Raw genomic sequence first — 23,686 nt, forward strand, 5'->3', positions numbered from 1 at the left:
ACAGAACAGATTTTAAGTCTCCTGGTGCTGTGTCACCTTGAGCATATTAAGTTCTAGGATTCTCAATTTCATCCTCTGTAAAGTAGAAATAATAACCCACCATGTACAAAGTTGATGTGAAGATTAAGGGAGATGATGCCTGGAAACCAGTTAGCGGGTTACTGCTGGCATGTCGTTAGTACTCAATAGACGTAACCATTATAATCATTACTATCTGTTACTATTATATTGCCTGCAGTAATCAGAGCTCAAATAGCTGTTTTCATCCACATTATTATTTAGATCTATTTCAGTTTCTTCAATAGCTGTGGATGGCTGAGAGGCATGCATACCTACCTCCTCTGTGCCAAGACTGCAGACTGATGAACTGCAGGAGGGGAAAACAACGCAGGCAGATGGGTCCTCCATGGGGGCAGGTTTCTCATAATCCCACCTGCACACATGCAGTGATAAACTGAACGCTCTCCCAAGCTTTCTTCATCCATGTGATAATTTCTTTAAAACCTGCGTGGAATCCCAAGCAATGAAAACTGATGAGCCTAATTATAGACTCCACATCGTACAGAGGCCTGTCTGCTGTGTTTCCTACAGATGCTCTGGGTTGAGTCAAGGTCTGTTCAGAGTGCTCAATTATGGAACATCCAGAGGCGAACAGACCTAGTCTGTCAAATCCATGGGGGCCAAGATGCTGTATCATTTGGTTTTGCAGTTCCTGCAGTGCCCAGAACTCTTCTATCTTTGATGATAGAAGAGTCCAAAAAATAGTGTAATAAGTGGCTTCTGGGACCTGTATTGGTGAGACTATTGACTCATTCACTTGGAAACATGGCTGATTCGAGATTGTGGAACTTTTTTAAAAATTATTTTCTTCCACATACAGATGGCCAATAGGCAGATGAAAAGATGCTCAACATCACTAATATTAGAGAGGTGCAAATCAAAACTACAGTGACCTCACACCAGTCAGAATGGCCATCATTAAGAAGTCTACAAGTAACAAATGCTGGAGAGGGTGTGGAGAAAAGGGAACCCTCCTACACTGCTGGTGGGAATGCAAATTGCTGCATCCACTATGGAGAACAGTATGGAGGTTCCTTAAAAAACTGAAAATAGGGTTATCAAATGATCCAGCAATCCCACCCCTAGGAATATATCTGGACAAAACTATAATTAGAAAAGATACATGCACCCCAATGTTCACTGCAGCACTATATACAATAGCCAAGTCACGGAAACAATTCAGTTGTCCATTGACAGATGAATGGATAAAGAAGATGTGGTGTATACATACATATACAGCAACATGGATGGACCTAGAGATTATCATACTAAGTAAAGTAAGTCAGAAAGAGAAATACCGTATGATATCCCTTATATGTGGAATCTAAAATATGACACAAATGAACTTATCTATGAAACAGAAACAGAATCACAGACATAGAGAACAGACTTGTGGTTGCCAAGGGCGTGGCAGGGGAGGGATAAATTAGAAGTTTGGGATTAACAGATACACCCTACTATATATAAAACAGATAAACAGCAAGGACCTACAGTATAGCACAGGGAACTATATCCAATACCCTGTAATAAACCATAATGGAAAAGAATATGAAAAAGTATACATATACGTACATATATATATATAACTGAATCACTGCTGTACACTGGAAACTAACACAATGTGGTAAATCTACTATACTTCAATAAAAAATAAATTAAAAAGAAGAAAAGCACTAAAACCATTAAATTTTTTTCCAATAGTAAAAATGTCATATTCAATGGAGACATTTAAAAATATATCCCTTCAAAGAAAAAAGAATAAAGGCAGAAAAAACCATCTATATCCCATCACCCAACAATAACCCTTGAATATATTTTGTGGGTTTTTTTCCCACAAAATTTTCTTTTTGTGCATTTGGGGGTTTGTTTTGATTTTCTTTTGTTTGGGGGTTTGACATTTTTTAGAAGTTATAATCACATAGTAAAAAATTTTTCAGACTGCTTTCTTTTCCCCTCTGATAGACTCTTTCAGCATTTTTAACTCTCATGGTCACATAGTATTCCAACAAATGAGTAGATCAGGGTTTACTCAACTGTTCCCCTGCTCCTGGACATCTAGATTATTTTTTATTTTTATTGTTGTAGCTGCAATGAACATTTTGGATATAAAGCTTTTTCTCTTGTTATTCCAAGTGTAGCATTATTTCCTTAGGATATATTCTCAAAAGTGGAATTGCTAGGTCAGAGCATTTTAAAGACATTACAAGGTGTTTTAAAGACCGTGTAAAGAGTGCAAGCATTCCCTACACTGCGTGGTGTGGATGTGACTTCAGTTTTGTATTAGTGCGGGTGAATTGCCACCCACCTCTCCAACTTCTACCAAACTCTTTGTCTGCTATGGGGACCTTCCCAGATCCACCCTCCCCTATGACTCCAGAGGGGTCTGACTGTTGTGCAAAAGCTGTTCCTCGGGGATCAGTGTGACCACCCTGTGAACCGGAGTGGCCCGTCCACCCTGTCCCCGACGTGTGGCCCTATCAGCTGAGGCAGTGGGCCCCTGAGCAGGAAAGGAAAGTGGCTGGAAGACAAAACCTCCCTCAACCGTTGAATTTTTTACCCTGTGTATTGAGCCTGTGTGTTTTTCCATCTCGTCGCCGTGGCAACACAACCTCAAGGCTAATAGATACTCCTTGGTGCTTAGAGGGAAAAACTCAGCTGACAGACAAGCGAGGAAGATGCAGGAAGGAAAAGGTTAGCCCCCATGCCCCTCTGTGCCTTGGCAAACGGGCAGAGATAATTAAGAACTTGACTTTAGAAGCACACAGATGCCGACAGAAGGGAGGTTCCAGACCTAGCAAAGTCACCTGTTCGCAGTGCTAATTAAAATGGACGAAGATATAACAAATTACCTCAGATCTCCTCTCTGCTTGATGGAGAATCTTTCAAAACATAGATCTTTTTAGAGGATCTTTCTCCCCTTTGGGGAATCACATGGCTTTCAAACAGCCTGAAATGATCTCAAAGGCCAGGTGGGATGGGCAGCCTACTGAGATATCCCACCATCAAATTTGTCAGTTCCACCTCACAGCCCCCCTAATTCCCATTTCTCCTCGTCCCCTGCCCCACCTGCCGGCATCCCTCTCAGGCCATCTTCTCAAGACACACCTCCGATCAGGTCCAAGTGAAGATGTCTCCAAGCCCCACCTCCAGCCCCCAGCTGGCACAGCTCAGCACAGTGTCCCCTCACTAACTCTCAGGTCCCTGTGTGAGTCATCCTTCCCCTTTCAGGACTCTGTACATGCATTTTCTCTTCCTGGAAAAGGCCTCCCACCCCTAAAAGCCCTGAGCAAATGCCATTTTTCTCTAAACTGAGTCATTTCCTGCCCCTTGGCTTGCACACCTCCTGATTCGTACCTAGAATACAGCTCTTCCCACGCTCTCCTGGACGGAGTGCATGGACGGTGTCCCCACCTCGGCGGCCTGAGGGCTTGTCTGGGGAAGGGGCCGTGTGCGATCATCTCCCTGAATGCTGCCTGGCCTGTGGTAGGCGTTCAATATTGGAATTTATTACCCTTGCAAAGCTGGGTGACTTGCTGAAAAGGATACATTATTCTATCTGGGGAAATGGGGTAAGACCTTGACCTTCTCCAGCACCAAGCTTCTAAGGAGCCCAAACCCCTCATTTATAACATCAGTATCCAACGTATACAGTTGACCATTCGGGTGCTGAAATTGTTGTTATAGTTATTGTTTGGGGGAACAAAGTCAAAGTTCATATTTTATAACCTTTTTGGGAAATCCCAAACACATTCAAAAGTAGCAAATACTGACCCACCTCCCACCCCCACCAGCCATGTACCATCAAGGCAGCCTCCACAGTGATGAACATTTGGCCGATTTGTTTCCTCTGGTGCCTCCCCTCCTCCATTATTTTTCTGGAGTATTTTAAGGCAAATCCCAGACATGATGTCATTTCACCTGCTTATATTTCATAAGCAGTCTAGGTGAAAATCCTAGCTCTTCTACCTCCTGTGTCTGTGATCTTGGGCAGATTGACCGTCCCGATCCTTGCATTCTATATATGTAAAATGAGAATAATTACGGCACATCCATCATAGGGTTATAATGAGGAGCAAACGGACTATTCCGCAAAACACACTTGACACTCGGCATCTGTCCAGCTTGTGTGCTAAGTGGTCAGTGTTAGCCATTTAAATCACTATTATTATCATTATCCTTACTGAATTTATAGCACAGTCCCAAGCATTTGGGACATGAAAGACATACAGCTGTATCGATCACTAATCATAGCTCTGGCAGTAGAAGGAGAGCAGATTGGAGAAACTGGGGCCTCAGAGACCAAATAGGAGGCTGGAAAAATCATCCTGGAGCGAGGTGATGGGGCCTTGAGCTAGACAGTGATGGAGAGTGGAGATAGGACACACAGAGATGAGAACAAAGACCTCTGACTGACTAGCTGCAGCAGGGGAGGTGCTTGCTGCAATTAAAGGTCAAGTTTAGATTTTGATGGCCTGGAGAGAGTAAGTTAAGGGAGAGGAAGAAGGTGTGAAATAATGAGTTTCCTCTTAGAGGCTTTGTCCTTGCAGTACTGATGTGACATCCTTTAATGGGGCAACCTCTGATGGGGCTTCCTCTGATGGGACAAGCTCTGATGGGACTTCCTCTGATGGGACAAGCTCTGATGGGACAAGCTCTGATGGGGCTTCCTCTGATGGGACAAGCTCTGATGGGACAAGCTCTGATGGGGCTTCCTCTGATGGGACAAGCTCTGACGGGGCTTCCTCTGATGGGACAAGCTCTGATGGGACAAGCTCTGATGGGGCTTCCTCTGATGGGACAAGCTCTGATGGGACAAGCTCTGATGGAGCGTCCTCTGATGGGACAAGCTCTGATGGGGCTTCCTCTGATGGGACATCCAGGAAAAGACACTTGGCACATGAGACCACGGATTATGACAGCACATGGCTTCTCCTGCATAGCTGGTGGTTCCTTTTACTTCGGAGTTATTTACACCTCCCTGTGAAAGGCTCCAGACGCCCCGCCCTGATGAGCTTCCTTCCACTCCTGCTCTGTAACCTCCCTTCACTATTGCGATGATCAAAATGGAGTTGGTGCTTTACCCACCATTGCTTTTAAAACTTACTCTGCATGAACACATGCTCACTGTGGACATTTTAAAAAACACAGACAATAGGATGTCACATATGTGGAATCTAAACTGTCAAACTCACAGAAGCAGAGAGTAGAAGGGTGGTTACCAGGGGCTGGGGGGAGGGGGAATGGGATGTGGCAGTCAAAGGGAACAAAGTTTTATGTAAGATAAGTAAGTTCTGGAGATCTGCTATACAGCATAGTACCCACAGCTAACAATACTGTATTGTGTACTTAAGATTTGCTAAGAGGGTAGAGCTTATGTTAAGTGTTCTTACCTCAAAATAGTAACTATAATAAAAAGGGTGAGAGAAAACTTTGGGAGGTGATGGGTATGTTTATGGCCTTGATGGCGGTGATGGTTTCATGGGTGTACGCTTATCCCCAAACTCATTCAGCTGTAACCATTAATTACATACAGCTTTTTATATACCAATTATACCTTAATAAAGTGGTTTTAAAACTAAATAAACAGAAAAAACACAAAAAGTATAATGGAGCAAATGAAAACTAGCCTTACCACAGATATACCCAGGGTAATTGGGTTGATACAAGCTCTTGTTTATTCTTTATATTAATATATATTCTACAGAGGTGTGATCACACTGAATATAAAATTACTTTCTCTCCTTATCACATCGGTAAGAAATGGGATGAGGTGACCTTTCAGGGATATCCTGCAATTCCCTCAACCATCCTACTCCTGATGGACATGTTTTTGTTTTTGTTTTAGATTTTTGTTTTTAATTTATTTTTGGCTGAGTTGGGTCTTCGTTGCTGCGCGCGGGCTTTCTCTCTAGTTGCGGCGAGCGGGGGATACTCTTTGTTGCCGTGTGCAGGCTTCTCACTCCGGTGGCTTCTCTTGTGGCGGAGCACGGGCTCTAGGCGCACGGGCTTCAGTAGCTGTGGCACACGGGCTTAGTTGCTCCGCGGCATGTGGGATCTTCCCAGACCAGGGCTCGAACCTGTGTCCCCTGCACGGGCAGGCAGATTCTTAACCACTGCGCCACCAGGGAAGCCCTCCCTGATGGACATGTTTTGCTCCAACTTTTTCCTTTTAAATATCAAATAAGAAATATTAACTATTCAATTAGTGAATGGTTTACCCATAAAGCTTTATTCAGTTTCCTTAATTTTGCTCCTTTTAAAAGGCCGCTGCTACCAATAAAAATAAGGAAAGAATCAATTATTTAGTCTCCCTTTCTTATATGAGATGTTTACCACTCGTAATCAACTAATAGATGAAGGGATGTATCTCTTTTAAAAATTATGGCAGCTAATAAATGAACAGAGTGTTAGAATCAGAATATCACCGTTTCACAACCCCAAATAAATTAATGGGTCTAGGCATTGATTATCAGGAAAAGAGGGTCAACCAGCCATTGTGTGTCTCCCAGAGGACACAACAGTACCTACAGTCTTAGTTTGATCAAACCTGCTACCAACTTGGAGGAAATACAGATCACAGGGGCCATGCTGGACAATACCAGCTATCTGCAATCCACAGAATCCAGACAGTGCGAAGGAAACCACCACCAAACTACCTGGGCTCTTCACCTTGCAAGGAACAGCACCAAAAAACAGAAGAAATAGATTTAAAAGGACTTGTCCATTTTTTAAATGGGCAAGATAAAACTATGGTGCCTAGGGTAGTACAGTCAGGCGAAAAACTAAAAGAAACACAAGGAAGTGATCACTCTGAAAGTCGGGATACAAGTGGTAATAGTTGGAGGAGGGGAGGAAGTTGAGGTTGGCACAGAATACATGGTGGGGGGAGGCTTTGAGGATGTCCAACAAAGTTCTATTTCTTGACCTGAGCGCTTACAAACTATATATTTGTTTTGTGTGGCTGTGTGTGTGTGTGTTTTATTTCATAATCAAAATAGTTTAATAAGAAAAAAAAGTTAAAGGTGTACTACCTGTCTCGGTTAAATAGTGCCCCTCCCAATTCATGTCCTTCCCCGAACCTTGGAATGTGAGTGTATTTGGAAATAGCGTCACTGCAGATGTATTTCAACATTACAACGTTGCAGAGAGTTAAATTCTTATGAAGGCATACTGGAATAGGATAAGCCCTCAGTCCAGTATGATTGGTGTCCGTGTAAGAAAAGAAGAGACACAGAAACACAGGGAAGAATGGCACATGAAGACAGAGGCAGAGATTGGAGTGCTGTGATTACAAACCAAGGACACCAAGCACTGCCAACAACCCGCAGAAGCTAGGAGAGAAGCATGGAGAAGATTGTTCCTCAGAGCCTTTGGTAGGAACCCATCCTTCTGACACCTTGACTTGGGACATTTAGCCTCCAGAACTGTGCAAGAATAAACTTCTATTATTTGAAGCCATCTGGCTGGTTGTCCTTTGTTACTGCAGCCCTAGGAAACCAATACAATACCCAAACATTACCATGCGTTCATAATTTTTAAAAAAATGCAAACAGTGATTAGTTTTGCTGTAGACCGGGTGTGATTTTTCAAGGTAGGATTTCCAGGTTCTTGTCCATATGCAAACTGTTATTTACTTGGTTGTAGTGATAGCGAGATACAGTTTAATCTCTGGGCTCTCTCTTCACCTGACAGGTTTGCGATTTAATTTAAGGATACGCATCACCACCAGCCACTGGGTCACACTACATCCTGACGTCTCCTTTGCCAAAATGAAACCAGCCTTCCACTGCATTTCCAGCATGTAACTCTGCTTCTAATTTTTTCTGCTCACATCACAATCTGATCAGGCTCATTGCACCGTGGGCCATGGGTCGCCTGAGTAACACGCTGATTCGCACTTCTGCACACACATCCTATGACCCCACTTCCACAGAGATCTTCCCCTCGAACCACAAGCAGATGAAACTCCATGAGCAACACGGACTCAAGGAAAAAAGGGAGAATATTTGTATGTATACCTGATTGACAAACTCCCACTCGCCTCACAGGGCTGGTGCAAGGAAAGGAGATCAAGCACAGAAGTGCTTTGCTCGGTGACAGCACCTGCTAAGCATTCGTCATATGTCAGCTGCTGTGATGTGAATGAGCACTGCCCCCCCCACCCCATGGTCGTGCCACCTCTGCCTCGTCCTTTACATTTACCTGATTTTTAGATTCAGCTCTTTTCTTGAGACACTAACCTTCTCCTAATATAACCTACGGGCAGGTGGTGACTCTTAAATCACTACGGCCCAAAACATATAGCCCTCCCCTTCCTTCCTGTCTAAGTGCGGGGGGATCCACAAGAAACCCCCCTTCCAAGTGGTGGAGAACCAGCTTCTTACAAGAGCTTTTTGTTTGCAAATGCCTCTTACACAATCACTCTTTTATTTCACTCGTTACTTTAGAGCAACCCACAGTCCCCAAACAACTTGTCCCAGGCATACCTGCCTCGGTTGGCCACCTCTAATTTTGCACCCTGGGTACCCCAGCACTCATCTAAATGACAGCCACGTCTAGATGACATAGTCAATGCTATCTCAATTCCCTTAGGTACTGAAATGCCCCCAAACACCTGCAAACAAGCCCTTTCCCTTAAAGCCTACGGAAGGGGCCTTCTAAACTGTACTTTCCTACATGTTAGCAGGTCTGGCTGTCACCCCTCTGAAAAGATGAGACCTTTCAAGGTTTTGAAAGGTCTTTGGCCTCCTTACAGTTCTAACCCTTTTCCATAATTCTCACATTTGACTGTTCCAGGGGAAAACTTTCAGGTGCCATGGAATGGAATCATTATCCACCTGGGAATGAATAAAACCAGTACTCTCTGGAAGCAAAGGGGTTACATCATTAGTAAGGAAGTAGAGTCCTCCAAGCAGAAATAAGAGCTTCTCTAACTGGTTGGAGGATTTTGCTAAAGGATTTGAAGCAAGAACCAGTTGAAACTACATTTTGTCAGTTCTGCCATTGTCACGTGGGATTTCAGGAGTGGCAGGAGCTCGTTATGATGTAACCCATTCCCAGCAGACTTGAGGATCTTAAGTAATTCAAGAGCATTTTCAAAGCATAGTCGCCAGCATCACCCTCAGGGCTCTGGTGGCCATCAGTGACTCATTCTCTGCATAAGTAATACTTCCTTAGACTATTTCTATGTCTTTCTCTTTGGCTGAGTGACAAACTTCTCCCTGACCCTCAAGTCTCAGTCTAATAGTACCTTTCTGCCAAGAGTTTTCCCCGGGTTTTCATCCTTCTCCCAACTCTAATTGCTTCCTCTTCTACGCCCATCACACTTCAAACATCTCTCTTACAGATTGTACAACAGATATTTTTCCGCAGGGGACAGGAACCATCTCATGCATATTTTATCCTCCTCCCCGGACCTCACTTATGTGTTGGAATAAGCATCCACAAGTGTCCACTTCAATCCTACTCCACCATCCAAATTCGACACTGGGGAACATTGTTAAATAAGATCAAACAAATGTTGGAGGCAATTCACTAGATTTTTGTCATCTTTTGCTTTAGTTTGGAATACAGCTGGGCAAGAATATATAGTTTGGCTTGATTATGGACTGTAGATTTCTGCACAACAGCTCTGGCTTTAACTCAATGTTTATTTCATTTGAACTCCTAATGACCATGATACATATGTGGTCATCAGTGTCAGAGCCATCCAAGTTCCCAGGGAAAAAGGACCAGTTACTTCATCCCAATCCTACTGTCTTGCTTTTTTGCCTTCCCTCTTCCTCATTCTCGGAACATTCTTTACCTCTTCTAAGCCGGTACTCCTACCAGTGGCCCCTTAAAAAATCCTCTAGGATCATCTACATTGGCCATTCTGTGGTGTCAGAACTGGGATGGGGCAAGAGAGATGACTAGGGTGCAAAATTTAAGGAGGCGCTCACTCTCAGGTGCTGAACCACCACTCGAATGACCCTGGGAGTGACCGCCTCCTTAAATGCCCCACCCTTCCCCACGCCCTGCATTATTGCAAAGACCCACTTGCAACTAATCCAAAAAGTTGTGTTTGAATCTTTTCTCTGCCTTCCCAGTGGATCAATCCATGGCCCCTGACATTTTATTTTTTCAGTCACTCTTCCACGTAGGTCAAAATCTCGGGGCTCACTCGCTTTAGACTCTCACAGCTACCTGACAGAACACAAATTCCAGATTTCAAGTCTACCTGCAATGAACATGTTACTTTTCAATACCCACTTTGGGCTTTAAGCAATCATCAATCCCTCCCAAAGATGGACGTCCTTAATATGAGTCATCTTCCAGAGAAGAGTTTGGTAGATGTTTCTTAATTAGAGTATTATTCAGTTCTTTTTCAAAGCTTTTACTTTATCATCTAATAGGCACAGTGATCCGTGGGATAATGCATCTTAATTTTTTTCCTCTTTTAGATGGCTAGGCTTATTACTAGTCACAGCACAAGCCAAATGGTTTGGTTATTAAGTGGTATCATTTGTACCCTAATGAATTTACGCCTTTCACACCACTGAAAAAGAAATGGAATATCGTGAAACGTTAAATGAAACCCCAAACAAAGACGGAGCAATGTTAACCCTCATTGCTCAAGTGTGAAGGAACTGACCACTCAGAAGGTGACTGGATAGTGTAGATTTGTAGGATCTGCTGTGGGCAACCGCACCCCTGCAGACTCCTTGGAATGTAGTACCATCGGCCCCAGGCAACCTTCCCAGCATCTTGTCCCAGGTTCACTTTTATTCTCTGTCCTCATGCCCTCTGGCATCTTTGCAGTCTCTGCTTTCATACTCAGCTCCCTCTGCTTCAAATGGCCCTCTCTCCCTTCTTTTCCTAGTTATGTTCTACTCATCCTTTAAAATCCAGCTCAATTATCACTTCTTTAGGGAGTTTTTCTTGATCTTCCCAACCAGGTCAATTCCCCTATCCACGTTCTCATAACACCATCTTGGAATTATCCAACGGCAATCTTACATTCATTTGAGTCACTTTGATTGTTTAAGTCTGTGTCTCTGTAAGACCGTAAGTTTTATGAACGCAGAGGATCTTGTAGGTGTTTGCTCACCATCATCTTCCCAGACTTCCAGAAAACCACCTCTCCTAGATCCATTGCAGAAAGAAATAAGAATGACCACAACTAGTGTTCCTCTGTGAACATGGTCTGAGCCAGTCACATTTTCCCCAGGGGTCATGCTTGAACACCAACTTAAATGCTACTGGACTTGGTTGAACCACCAACCAATGGTACAAGATCAACTCTGATGGGTTGCGGTCCATTGGGGCGAAATAAACAAATCAGGAACACATTTTTTAGACTGTGAAACTCTTTATGATGGATTAGCCTATTTAATAAGGGAAACTGTGATTCCCTCAGGGCAGAGAGAGCATGTCTGTTTCAATCATTACTCCACACACAACTCCTAGAAAAGGGCTTTGGCACTGCTGGATAAGTGACAGAATGAATGGATGGACAGAAGAGTTATCATCATTTAAGATATTAAGAAGATGAGGGGCAAAGAGGTGAAGTGACTTGCTGGAATGACATTAGTGAGCCTAGGGATGTTCCCACTGCCTCTTGCCCCCATCCGCTTGGGATGGTTTATCAAGGCAGCCTCCCAGGGACAAGAAGAGTCAGAAAAGACTGAGATGGCCTCTGTGCTCAGGATCTTGGCCTCTTGAAGTGTTTGAATGACATGACTCAAATTTCCTCCCGCTGTCTGGATGGGAAACCAGCTCCAGAAGAGATGGACTGACTGTGGCCAGAATCCCTAGCCCTGGGAAATCCAGCCTCTGGCCAGCCACGCAGCTGGCACTGGCGTCTCAGACTGGGTGTGGGGGACCATGACCCTGTTTATGAACAGACTCCACTGGGCCATCCAGGCAGCACCAAGCAGGCCACCAAGATACAGCTACCTGGGCCAGGGGCACTGGGACCAGGGATACACCCGACAGAAACCTCTGGGCATGGCTCAGCCACGTGAGTCTCACTCTCCCCTCAAATCAACTTCCTCGTTCATTCATTCATTCATTCCGGAGGCTGTCATATGCCAAACACGCCTTTGCGCTGGGGTCCCTGAGATTGGTGCCATTTTCCTGCCGTCTATGGCTGCACTCTCCAACACGGCAGACCTGAGCGTTTGAAGTGTAGCTGGTCTCAACTGAGACACGCTCGAAGTGTAAAATACATCACGGATTCCAAAACCTTAGTACCAAAAAAGGAATATAAAATATTTCATTCATACTTTTTATTGTATTGAGCATATACTGAAATGATGATATTTGGGATAGATCTGGTTAAAGAAAATATGTTTTTAAAATGGATCTCAGCAGCTTCTTTTTACACTTCTTACTGTGACTAATTAGAGAAATGTTAGTTCCATTCATGGTTCACTTCATATTTCTATTGGACAGCAACGTACAGGAGAGGCTGATGGGCAAGTTCTAAGCTGGGGGTGAGGGTGACGTTACTAGCCGGTCCAGGTGCCGGGGGAGCCCAAAGGACACTTAGCCCAGACTGTGAGGGGCGGGGGTGGGCGGTGAGAGCAGCTTCCTAGAAGAGTTCACATCTAAATCAACAGACAAATCTGAGTTAGTTCCAGGACCAGGGCACTGTGGGAAGGAACTGGGTTTCTACATCAGCACAAAGCTGAGAAGTCCAGATGTGTCTCCAGTGATGGGAGTGAGGGGGGTAGACAAGGGGAAGAGGAAGCAACAAAGCCAAAAAGGGCAACAGACATCAGCTCCCAGAAACCGAGTCCAGGGCTGTCTGGCAGAATTATAATGCGAGCCACACGCAAAGCTTTAAATTTTGTAGTAGCCACAGGCAGAAAAGTAGAAACAGGTGAAATTAATTTTAATTATATGTTTTCTTTAACCCAGGATATTAAAAAGGCTATTGTTTCAATATTTAATCAATGTCAAGGAGAGAGTTTGCATTCTTTTTCATTATGATTGTCTTTGAAGTGTGCTGTGTATTTCACACTCCCAGCACACCCCAGTTTGGACCAGCCACAGTTCAAGTGCTCAGTGCCACACGCGGCTAGTGGCGACTGTATTAGGCAATGCCACGTCCACTAGACTTTTCTCTTGAATGCAATGGGGAGAGGTTCTAAGCAGAGGAGTGCCGTGGACAAATCTCCCTGGCAGCCGTAAGGGAGACCAGTAGCTTTCTGGAGGCTGTCACCACCATCTTCTGTACCCTGTCACCTACCCAGGCGCCTCAGTTCATAAACTGATAACTTGGGAGCAAAATCTCTCTTTGCAGACTTTACCCTTTGACGATGTTATTGGAGGGAAGTTTTGGGATGCAGACAGCAGAGCCCCATCTTGGGTTTTTCCAGAGTCCTGAAAAGGGCAACTTTCCCTCTCTCAATTCCTACGTGGTTCCCACACCATTCAGAGGGCGACCTGCGACAGATTCCTGCGATTTTTCATCCTTGGGTTTCTCCTCTGTTGAAACTCTGATGCCTATACTCACCTAAGAGTATAGGTGCAGATAAAATGAAGCAAGATATGTAAAATGCCTCACGTGCTTCATAAAGAATTGATCAAAAAATGGTAGTTTCTTTCCCTCTGAGAGTTGTCATAAAAGACTCTTCACATCCCCAAGAGCAGCCCAAGAGGATGTAAACTCAAACAGCATGACTGGGGATCAGACTCCTAATCCTTTCTCCAACCCCCATATAAGGAACTTCAAGGAGTCAGACCCTTTCAGAAAGCAATGTCCCAAAAATATGCAGGTTACAGACTGCCCAGCTGGGAACTTTTTTCTAGCATCTTAGTCAGCTTTAACTGGTAAGAAAACAGCTTTTCGGTTTCCCTGGGCTCTACCTTATTGGAGAAGCAGTTTAAAAACTGTTCCTAATCTCCAAGGAGTTTCCAGGTCCTTAATGACTTGCCAGGGTAATAAACAACTGAATTCTGGGAAACCATTATGTGAGAATCAAAGGAAGCAGCATGATCGGGGCAGAACTGGGAAAAAGCATTGGTTTTTGAAGTCTGCCAAATCTGAGTGTGAAGCACATTTCTGTTGCCAATAATCATGTAGTCTTTGGACAAATTGCTTATGTCTTTGAGAACTCAGGTACTTATCTGTAAAATGGGTATAATGTGTATCTTGCAAGATAAGAATTATACATTCAAGGTAACAATGTATTAATTATCTATCACTGCATGACAAATTGTCCCTAAGACTTATTGGCTTAAACCAATTTATAATCTCAGTTTCTGTGGGTGAGGAATGTGGGTAGGGCTTAGCTGGGTCCTTTGGCTCAGGGTCTTTCCCAAGGCTGCAATCAAGGTGTCAGCCCAGGCTGTGATATCATTTCAAGACTCAACTGAGTAAGGATCTGCTTCCAAGCTCTCTCGTTGGCTGTTGGCAGGATCCAGGGCCTCATAGGCTTTTGAACTGACGGTGTCAGTTTCTCACTGGCTGTTGGCTGGCGTTCTCCCTCCATTCCTTGCCATGTGGGCTTCTCCATAGGGCAGCACACAACATGGCCATTTGTGTCATCAGAACAAGAAGGCAAGCATAGCACAGGGAGATCAGCTCGGTGCTTTGTGACCACCTAGAGGGGTGGGATAGGGAGGGTGGAAGGGAGACGCAAGAGGGAAGAGCTATGGAGACATATGTATATGTATAACTGATTCACTTTGTTATAAAGCAGAAACTAACACACCATTGTAAAGCAATTATACTCCAGTAAAGATGTTAAAAAAATAAAATAAATAAAAACACGTCAGCCTTTAAAAAAAAAAGAAAAAGAAGGCAAGAAGAGTCAGAGGAAGAGAGAGACTGGAAGACAGAAGTCACAGTCTTTTATTTTTAACTGGTAAGAAATTGATTTTTTGTTGATGGCCGTTCTTACCGGTGTGAGGTGATACCTCATTGTAGGTTAGTTTTGTTTGGTTTTTCTTTTTATTTATTTATTTATTTATAGTTTTGGCTGTGTTGGGTCTTCGTTGCTGCGCACAGGCTTTCTCTAGTTGCGGCGAGCGGGGGATACTCTTTGTCGTGGTGCTCGGGCTTCTCATTGCGGTGGCTTCTCTTGTTGCGAAGCATGGGCTCTTGGCGCGTAGGCTTCAGTAGTTGTGACACATGGGCTCAATAGTTGTGGCTCGCGGGCTCTAGAGCGCAGGCTCAGTAGTTGTGGTGCACGGGCTTAGTTGCTCCGTGGCATGTGGGATCTTCCCGGACCAGGGCTCGAACCCGAGTCCCCTGCACTGGCAGGTGGATTCTTAACCACTGTGCCACCAGGGAAGTCCCCTCATTGTAGTTTTGATTTGCATTTCTCTAATGATTAGTGATGTTGAGCATTCTTTCATGTGTTTGTTGGAAACCTGTATATATTCTTTGGAGAAATGTCTATTTAGGTCTTCTGCCCATTTCTGGATTGGGTTGTTTGTATTTTTGATATTGAGCTGCATGAGCTGCTTGTATATTTTGGAGATTAATCCTTTGTCAGTTGCTTCGTTTGCAAATATTTTCTCCCATTGTGAGGGTTGTCTTTTCATCTTGGAATGACATTTTGTCACTTTTGCTGTACTCGGTTGGTTACAAGCAAGTAGCTGGGTCCAGCTCACATTTAAGTGGAGGGGACTACACAGGACTGTGAGTCCCAGGAGGTGGTTGGGAGCTGTTTTAGAAGCTGTCTGTCACGATATTTAAAGATTCTCAGTAAATAGTAGCTGCTGTTAAGACTGAACACAAAAGCATTTGGAAAGCATCATTCATCACAGAAATAGGAGAAATCTCCTGGATTATGTATTAGGGTGAGGAAATTCAACAATCACATGACACTGTCAGTCTTTTTAAAAGAGGTTGATTCTAACCAATGCTCACTTATCCAAAGACTGCATTTAAAGATACATTTAGGGACCTCCCAGGTGGTGCAGTGGTTAAGACTCCGTGTTCCCAATGCAGGGGGCCCAGGTTCATTCCCTGGTCGGGGAACTAGATCCCACATGCTTGCAGCAACTAAAAGAGTTCATATGCCGCAACTAAGGAGCCCATGTGCTGCAACTAAGGAGCCCGCCTGCCACAACTAAGACCCAGCGCAACCAAATAAAGAATACATATTTTTAAAAATTAAAAAAATAAAGATACATTTAATTTATATCAAACAGCGGTTTGATAATGTGTTACCAGATAACAATGTTTGGACATTAGAATTAAAAAGCACCCATTCCCCCTACATAATGTTTTATCATATATCCAAATCCCTTTCTAGTTATTTTAGAATGCCCGTGTTTTTATGGGGATGTAAATAAAAATATGCACCTCGATTTTCTCATTTCACAATATTATAAAGACATTTAATCCTGCTGTACATTCTTTATAATTAGCACTTTAACAGCTACAAAACATTTCCATTCAGTAGATAAATGTCAGAGCCATGGTTTACTTAACCATTCCCTTATTCTGTGACATGTAAGTTGCTTCAAGGTTTTGCCATTGAAAACAATCGAGTATCTTTTGCGTGGTAAGTTTTTTCCCCATCATTTGAATTGTGTCTTTAGGATAAAGTCCCAGAAAAGCAATTCGAATACGCACATTTTAATGGCTCCGTCAAGTTTTTATTCAAATGGGAAAATGGCTTTGGTTTTTATATAGCAAACACTGCTCCATCAGCCCCAGACTGAGTTCCTCAAAGGCAGACACCCTAGCTTACTTTAAAAAAAAAATTTTTTTTAAACCATAGCATCTATAATTCGACTGTACTTCAATAAAAAATAAATTTAAAAAAAAGCAATCTGACTCTGTAAAAGATGACACAACTAAATCTACCTGCATAACAATAATTGAATGGGAGAAACTTGCCAACTAAAAGAAAATACTTTCAGATATAGTTAAAAAAAACTAAATGGACTTCCCTGGTGGTGCAGTGGTTAAGAATCTGCCTGCCAATGCAGGGGACACAGGTTCGAGCCCTGGTCCAGGAAGATCCCACATGCCACAGAGCAGCTAAGCCCGTGCACCACAACTACTGAAGCCCGCACACCTAGAGCCCATGCTCCGCAACAAGAGAAGCCACCACAGTGAGAAGCCCGCGCACTGCAATGAAGAGTAGCCCCTGGTCGCTGCAACTAGAGAAAGCCCACGTGCAGCAACAAAGACCCAACACAGCCATAAGTAAATAAATAAATTTATATATTAAAAAAACTAAATGAAAACATATGCTATCAATAAAAGATATGCCTAAAATAAACCATAGCATCTAGCCTATAAGCAACATGTAGTGAACATTTGTGCACTGAATGAATGCATGAACAAAAATACTTAAAAATCCGAGACTTAAAGAAAAATATTTCAACTAGATCTATTGCATTTTTTAAAATCAAGAGATGTTGCATTTCCATTTAGATTTCACTAAGAGATGTGGAGGACTTACCCATGCCAAGCCCTGGCATTCTGTTGCCCTTCCCTTATTTTATTTTATCCTCACAGCACCCCCTAGAGTTCATTTTCCATACAGCAACAGAATGAAAGGCTCAAAGGCTACATCAGATTACATCACACACCTGCTTTTTTCAGAGGGTCCCAGGAGGCGTCTATGTATTGATATTTGTCTGACAAGCTCCCATCACTTGAAAAGAAACAGAAGGTCCTCTTCACTGGGGAGAATACTAGTTCTGGGGAAACCTCTGCTTAGGTGGAAACAAAAGTTCCACTCAATAACCAGGAACCATGGGAATTTTCCTGAATGTAGTTCAGCCTCGGTGATGGGTCATTTTAGCCAAACTACGAATCAGAGTTATATAACACTTAGGTAAGCAGGGTGAAAATGACCCTTGAATAATAATTTAATTGGTCAAAATTTACTCTGGCTAATGTTCCTGGCCCCTGGGCAACGTGTTAACTCTTGGAATTCTATAGGACCCTCCTCCCCCAGCCTTTTTTTTTTTTTTAAGAAATGTTCATCTTTTTATTTCCGGAGCTATCACTCTCATTTTTTAGACTCAGGAAACCGAGTCGCTTGCAGACAGTTTGAGTGACAACCAGAATTTATTTGCACGCGCTTTCGGAAACCATTGCTAGTTTAGCTGCTAAACTTGAACCGCAGCGCCCCCTGGTGGACAGAGGGTGGTTTGGCTTTTCCAGGCCCTCTTGCCACCTGGGCGACATCTCATCTAACTGGCGCTTTCTCTCCCTGTCTCTCAGGTGAAGGAGGCCATGCAGCGGATCCACGACAGAGGGAACATTGGAAAGTTAATTCTGGATGTAGAAAAGACCCCGACTCCGCTGGTGAGTCAAAAGCAGAGGCATCCGCTCAGTTCAACACCAGAAGGTTTATCTGGTGTAGGCACAGGTGGGATGGAGGGAAGTACAGGAAGCCCTCTGCTGGGCTGGGGCTGGTGGGGGGAGACCAGAGGTAATGAAACGAATGTGCAAGTGAGGGATTAGTCACAAATGGGATGAACGCTAATAAAGAAAGGAAAACGCTTTGGTGAGAACGTTTCAGGAGCAATCTGAGGTCAGGAGAGGACAAGACCACACCCGTGTCTATTACACCTGCTCACTCTTGGCTGCACAAGCGGGAGAAATTCCTGGTAAAATTTAATAAATTCACATTCAGATACCCAACAGCATGATGCCACCTGCCTCCGAAATGCCTCCTGATGGGCCCATGGCTTTTGTTTTCTCTTACCAGGACAATACCCTTACACGCAGGGACCCCACCAGGAGTGAAGCATGTCACACTCACATCCCAGACACTCTTGCAAGGGTCCCTTGAGGGGCTCTGCGGTGTGGCGGTCAACACAGAGACTGCCACCAGACTGCACAGATCCAGAGGTGGGGCAGGTGGACAACCATCAACAAGCCATACGCAGAAATGGGACACTGCAGCTCTGGATCGGGCCACAAAGAAGGGCTCGCAGGAGGGGGTCTGTTCCCGTTAGGAAAGTCTGGGAAGGCTTCCCTGAGGAAGCGGGCTGAGCACAAGAGGAAAAGCAGGCATTGAGTAGGCAGGCGGTGGAGGGACGGCGCTGCATGTGCTGTGGCCGAGAGGGAAGTCCAGCTCCAGATCAGCCATGTGGTGCGGGCGGGGGGACTGAGATTCAGGAGATGATTCCTGTTTGTAAGAATAAGTGGGGAGAGCAGAGGTTCAGGGGTCAAGGGAAATTACCTAGCTCAGGTCTAGGACAAGAAGAGAACTCCGAGGCACCGTTCCTGAAGGGGGCTGTAAATGGATAGGACTAGGATGTTCTGAGCATCTGTCGTGTGCTCAGCAATTTGCCAGATGCTTCAAGTACATCATTTCCCTTTGTTTCACTTGGCTCCCATGACAACTTTATAAGGCAGGTGGGTTTATCCTCGTCCTAACGGTGGAGGAAATGGAGGCTCAGAGAGGTGTGACAAGTGTGCCAGGTACTAGCAATGACAAGAAGGTAGGTGGGTAGGTAGATAGATGGTAGATGGATGGATGGATGGATGGACGGACAGGACCAGAAAGAGTCCACATCTTCACAGAAAGGACGTTCCCATGGGGGAATATAGACAACAAAGTGGATAAACCCACATTTGTTACTAGTGTGCTTCTGGCTCCTAGGAAGTGACAGCATCAGGCTTTGAACCCTGGCCGGTCGGCGCAGTGGACGCTGTCAATGCCCACCCATGCCCCCGGCACTCATGGTTCCCCTGCACGCCGGTGCTGTCCTCCTGCTGGCCGCCGCCCCTCTCTGCCTGAGCGCGTCCTCTGGCCATGGCAGAGGCTTGGGTTATGCACAAAATCAGCACTCCCTGGCTTCTCCCCTGCTCATGTGTCCCCCACTGTCCCCCAGTGGTCCCCAGCAGGACTGAGCCCAGTTGCCCATGGCAGGACCTATTAACATATCCCGTGCCAGCTTCCTTGCCTTTTCTGTCTCCTTTCCTCACTCTGACCTGCGCTTCCTGGGATCATCTCCCAAGCTCTGGAATCATCTCCCCAATTCCAAATACTTGCAGTCAAATGCTTTCTCAGAGCCTGCGTCTTAGGGTGCCCAACACAAGTCACCTGGTACCACACTGCCTTCCTGAGGAATCAGGTGACCCTAGCGCTCAGCCCTCAGAGAAATCTTTCTCCAGGGCCTTCATCAGATGCTTGAAGAAGGCAGGAGACAGACTGCAGAACCCTCTAAGAAGTCCTCTGCTGCATTACAGATGGCCAATGACAGCACAGAGACCAGCGAGGCGGGCGAAGAGGAGGAGGACCACGAGGGTGACAGTGAGAACAAGGAGAGGACGCCCTTCATCCAGTAACCCGGGGCCCAGGCAGGAGGGCGTGAGGATGCTCTGGAGAAAGAGGACCCGGCTGAGAAATCTCTTCTGCGCCCCAGTGAACAAATGCTGTAGTCCAGTGTGTGCTGTGTCTGTCTGCTGTCAGCTGAGCTAAAAAGCTGTTGATCACTGTTGTTTTTGAAATTAAGTGCCAATCCCATTCCATGCAGTATTATGTCCTTCCCCCATCTGTGTGTTACACTCTCCCCACTCCCCTGTTTCAAAACCATCCATCTTTGGGTCCTTCTCGACAGTTCTAGAACAGCCTTGCAAATTGATACGAGTCCACAGGTCCATTGCTTAAGAGACCAGACATGGGCAAAGACAAGTTTGGATTGAAAGGTGTTATCACAGAGCACTGTCCTAGAATTCTTCAGGCCAATGACACTTTTTGCTGCCAGCCGCCCATGCTTCTGCAAAGAGCGCTTGCCAATTTGGCTGGCGGAAAGAGGGTAGGCCAGGAGAGGTTTTCACAAGCCCGTAAGTTTAGGATCTCTCCAAGTTGTACTGTCCTACTTCCCACTGAAGAGGCAACCTCCTTACATTCATTCAGGTGTTTCACGGTCAAAAGGTTAAACCAACCTCCCCTCACCCTCTGATGCTTGATTCCTTCACCGGTTCTTAACCATAAACACAGGGAGATAGATGTGGATATTTCAGGATAGAAGATGGGTCAACAGCCAAAGTATGAGGACCAGCCACAGAGGTCCCTCCTCTGAAACCATATCTCATGAGCAAAATCCTCTCCCCGCCACATATATTTAATTTTAAGAAAACTCACCAGGTGTGGGACTATTTCAAAGTCATTACTGAGACTCGCCTATGTTTGCACACTTGCCATTGGCATTACCGATTCTGCTCTTTTCATTTCCTGGTACTGAATAGCAGCCTTTACCTTGGATCCCCCAAGAAAGATCTCCTTTGTAGACCATATTTGGGGGGGAAAAATCAATGAGTATCTTTCTTCTTGCCAAAGCGTGTTCCAACGTGTCACAAACTAGCGATACAAAACTCGATGTTTAGTACCTGATGCCAAATATGTGTTCCTCTCCTCTGAAATATAAAATTATGGTGCACACTCTTTGCAAGGCCCTGCTTTCTGGAAATCCGGTACCAAATTCCTTGATCGCACAACCCTGATTAATTTCCCAGCTCCCAGACTCCTAAGGAAACTCCCCCCCCGGCCCCACCGCACTTGACCCAGCTTGAGGTGAACAGTCCCTCTGGAGGGACAAGAGGCCCAGTGTCTCCAAGGGGGGGTGGGCTCCTCACCACGTCTCCCAGTCCTGTTGGCCCAGAGGGTGGACTCCACCACTCATAGACCAAACCGGAGACACAAGGAGCCCGCGGTGTTAGCAGCCCAACTCACTTGCGTTCTGGAAGACTTCCGAGGGCTCCTGCATTGAGAGACCTCTCCACCAATGAGCCTTAGGGTACACCCCACACTTCCCCCAAGATGGCAATGAATGCATTTCAGCAACCACCTGTTTTATTCCCTAAGTCCATTGGTAACAAATGTCACCTCATTAGTCATGTTCTTTTTTTCCTATCCTGAGCTTGTGAATGATGACTTATTTATGCCAAATATTCACCTGAAGGAAGTGTCTCCTCACTGTGAATGCACACGTAAGCTATGAAGATGAGAGAGGGCGGCGCCACCTCATGAGCCCAGGGATGACAGCATCTCAAAAGAACACACCAACATCAACTTCTCTTCTCTGGGTCACTTAGAAAGATAACGTAGAGGTTGTATCCCCCCAACATGTTTGCTAAATGCAGTACTATTGGTCATGTTTTTCCCATAACCAAGCCCTCAATGAGGTCTTAAGAGGAGCCGTTACCCAAGTGACATTGCTGGTGAGCTGGCCAAAGATGGCATTTTTTAGGGCTGGAGGAGCAGAGACCCACTGGCCATACCAGGCCTCTTATTTGCCAGGGGAGACGGAACTCTCCATTCAGAATCCAAACGGCCTTTGTTATGTCCAGAGGATTAGCATGAAAAGACATTCTTCCCCAAATCTGTTTTTTCAACTATAAGGTTTAGACAATAATCACAAATTATGCTGGTTAGTTAAAGAAAACCCTTTTGTCTCCTTGGTATACAGAATGAGAAGAGAAAACTAGTGTTTGACCAATAAGACCAACTTATGCCATGAAGAATAGGGAAAAAAATTAAAGTATCAAAATTAACTGTTTAACACACTCTCGTTCAAAGCATCTTGTTTGCTGTCACTTGACTGTTTTTCTGAAAGAAGTACACAGAATGTCTCAGGTTGCCTTAAAGGAACTGTGAAGGCTTCTCAGTAATTTACGTTTGATCGGAGGGAACTGAAACATTGTCTAACGTATTTGTGGCTTTAGAGCTTCTGTTATATTGTGCCTACAAAGCAAATTATGTTTACATAAAAAAATATGAATAAAGTATTCAGCATAGCATAACCTCGCCTGGCATGTGTTACTCCACATACATAGTTGTTGCAAAAATGGCCCCACTATTAAAACGCAAGGCATGGGTGAATGAAAAAGAAAATATAAAAAACATGTCATAGAAGAATCTTCAGATGAGAAACTAAAGGCTTATATAGAAAACAGGAGTCAAGATGAAATAAGCCTTTAAAAATACATTCGGCTTCCCTCAAGCAAGAAGATAAGACACCACTAAATAAAAGAACTATTAAAGGCATCATGTAATAATAGTAATGATAACAAGAATAACAATAATTATAATAGTATTTATGATACCTACTATATGCTATTAAAAGATATATATGTGTGTGTGTGTGTGTGTGTGTGTGTGTGTGTGTGTTTATATGTATACTCTCTTACCCTCCCGACAGCCCTGAGAGGTGGGGTTTACCATTACGCCCATCTTATAGGTGAAAAAACTGAAGACTGAGGTTACGCACTAAGACCACACAGCTGGGAAGTGACGGAGCCAGGATCTGGAGCCAAGGTAGAATCCACGCTCTTAACCACCCCACCATGCTTCTTGGCTTAAATAAGGGTACAACACAACGCATTTCAATGACCATCCCTTCTCACTAGAAACTGTTCAGGGATTCCCTTTCCTCTGATTTCAAGGATATGTTTATCCATTTGCTTTGCTTTGTAGCAAATAATATGCACACCAAGAAGCATTTTTTTGTCTGGCCCTCGATCCAAGTGTTCAGTGAAGTGCTGATTTCAAAACTCACACACCTCAACCATTTTCATTTTCATGATCTAACATCCTCAAGGTTATCAAAGAGATGCACAAAAGTGAATATCCAAGGGGAAAGATTTCATGATGGAGGAATTCATGATTAGGGAGGCTTGGCTGTATTTACTATATTTCTCAGCAGGAAG

At 44.4% G+C, this 23,686-nt stretch overlaps 1 protein-coding gene across 1 annotated transcript in view; it reads left to right on the forward strand.

Annotated features, from left to right (window-relative positions):
* Positions 1–22,780, forward strand: part of VAT1L (vesicle amine transport 1 like) — a 148,387-nt gene extending 125,607 nt beyond the window's left edge. The window contains exons 8-9 of the mRNA XM_067720438.1: positions 18,245–18,328; positions 20,225–22,780. Of these exons, the coding sequence (XP_067576539.1) occupies positions 18,245–18,328; positions 20,225–20,323 (183 nt within the window). The 3' untranslated portion in view covers positions 20,324–22,780. The remainder of the gene's footprint in view (positions 1–18,244; positions 18,329–20,224) is intronic.
* Positions 22,781–23,686: the final 906 nt, after the last annotated feature.

The sequence above is a fragment of the Pseudorca crassidens genome, chromosome 20 (assembly GCF_039906515.1).
Source record: "Pseudorca crassidens isolate mPseCra1 chromosome 20, mPseCra1.hap1, whole genome shotgun sequence".
Lineage (NCBI taxonomy): Eukaryota > Metazoa > Chordata > Mammalia > Artiodactyla > Delphinidae > Pseudorca > Pseudorca crassidens.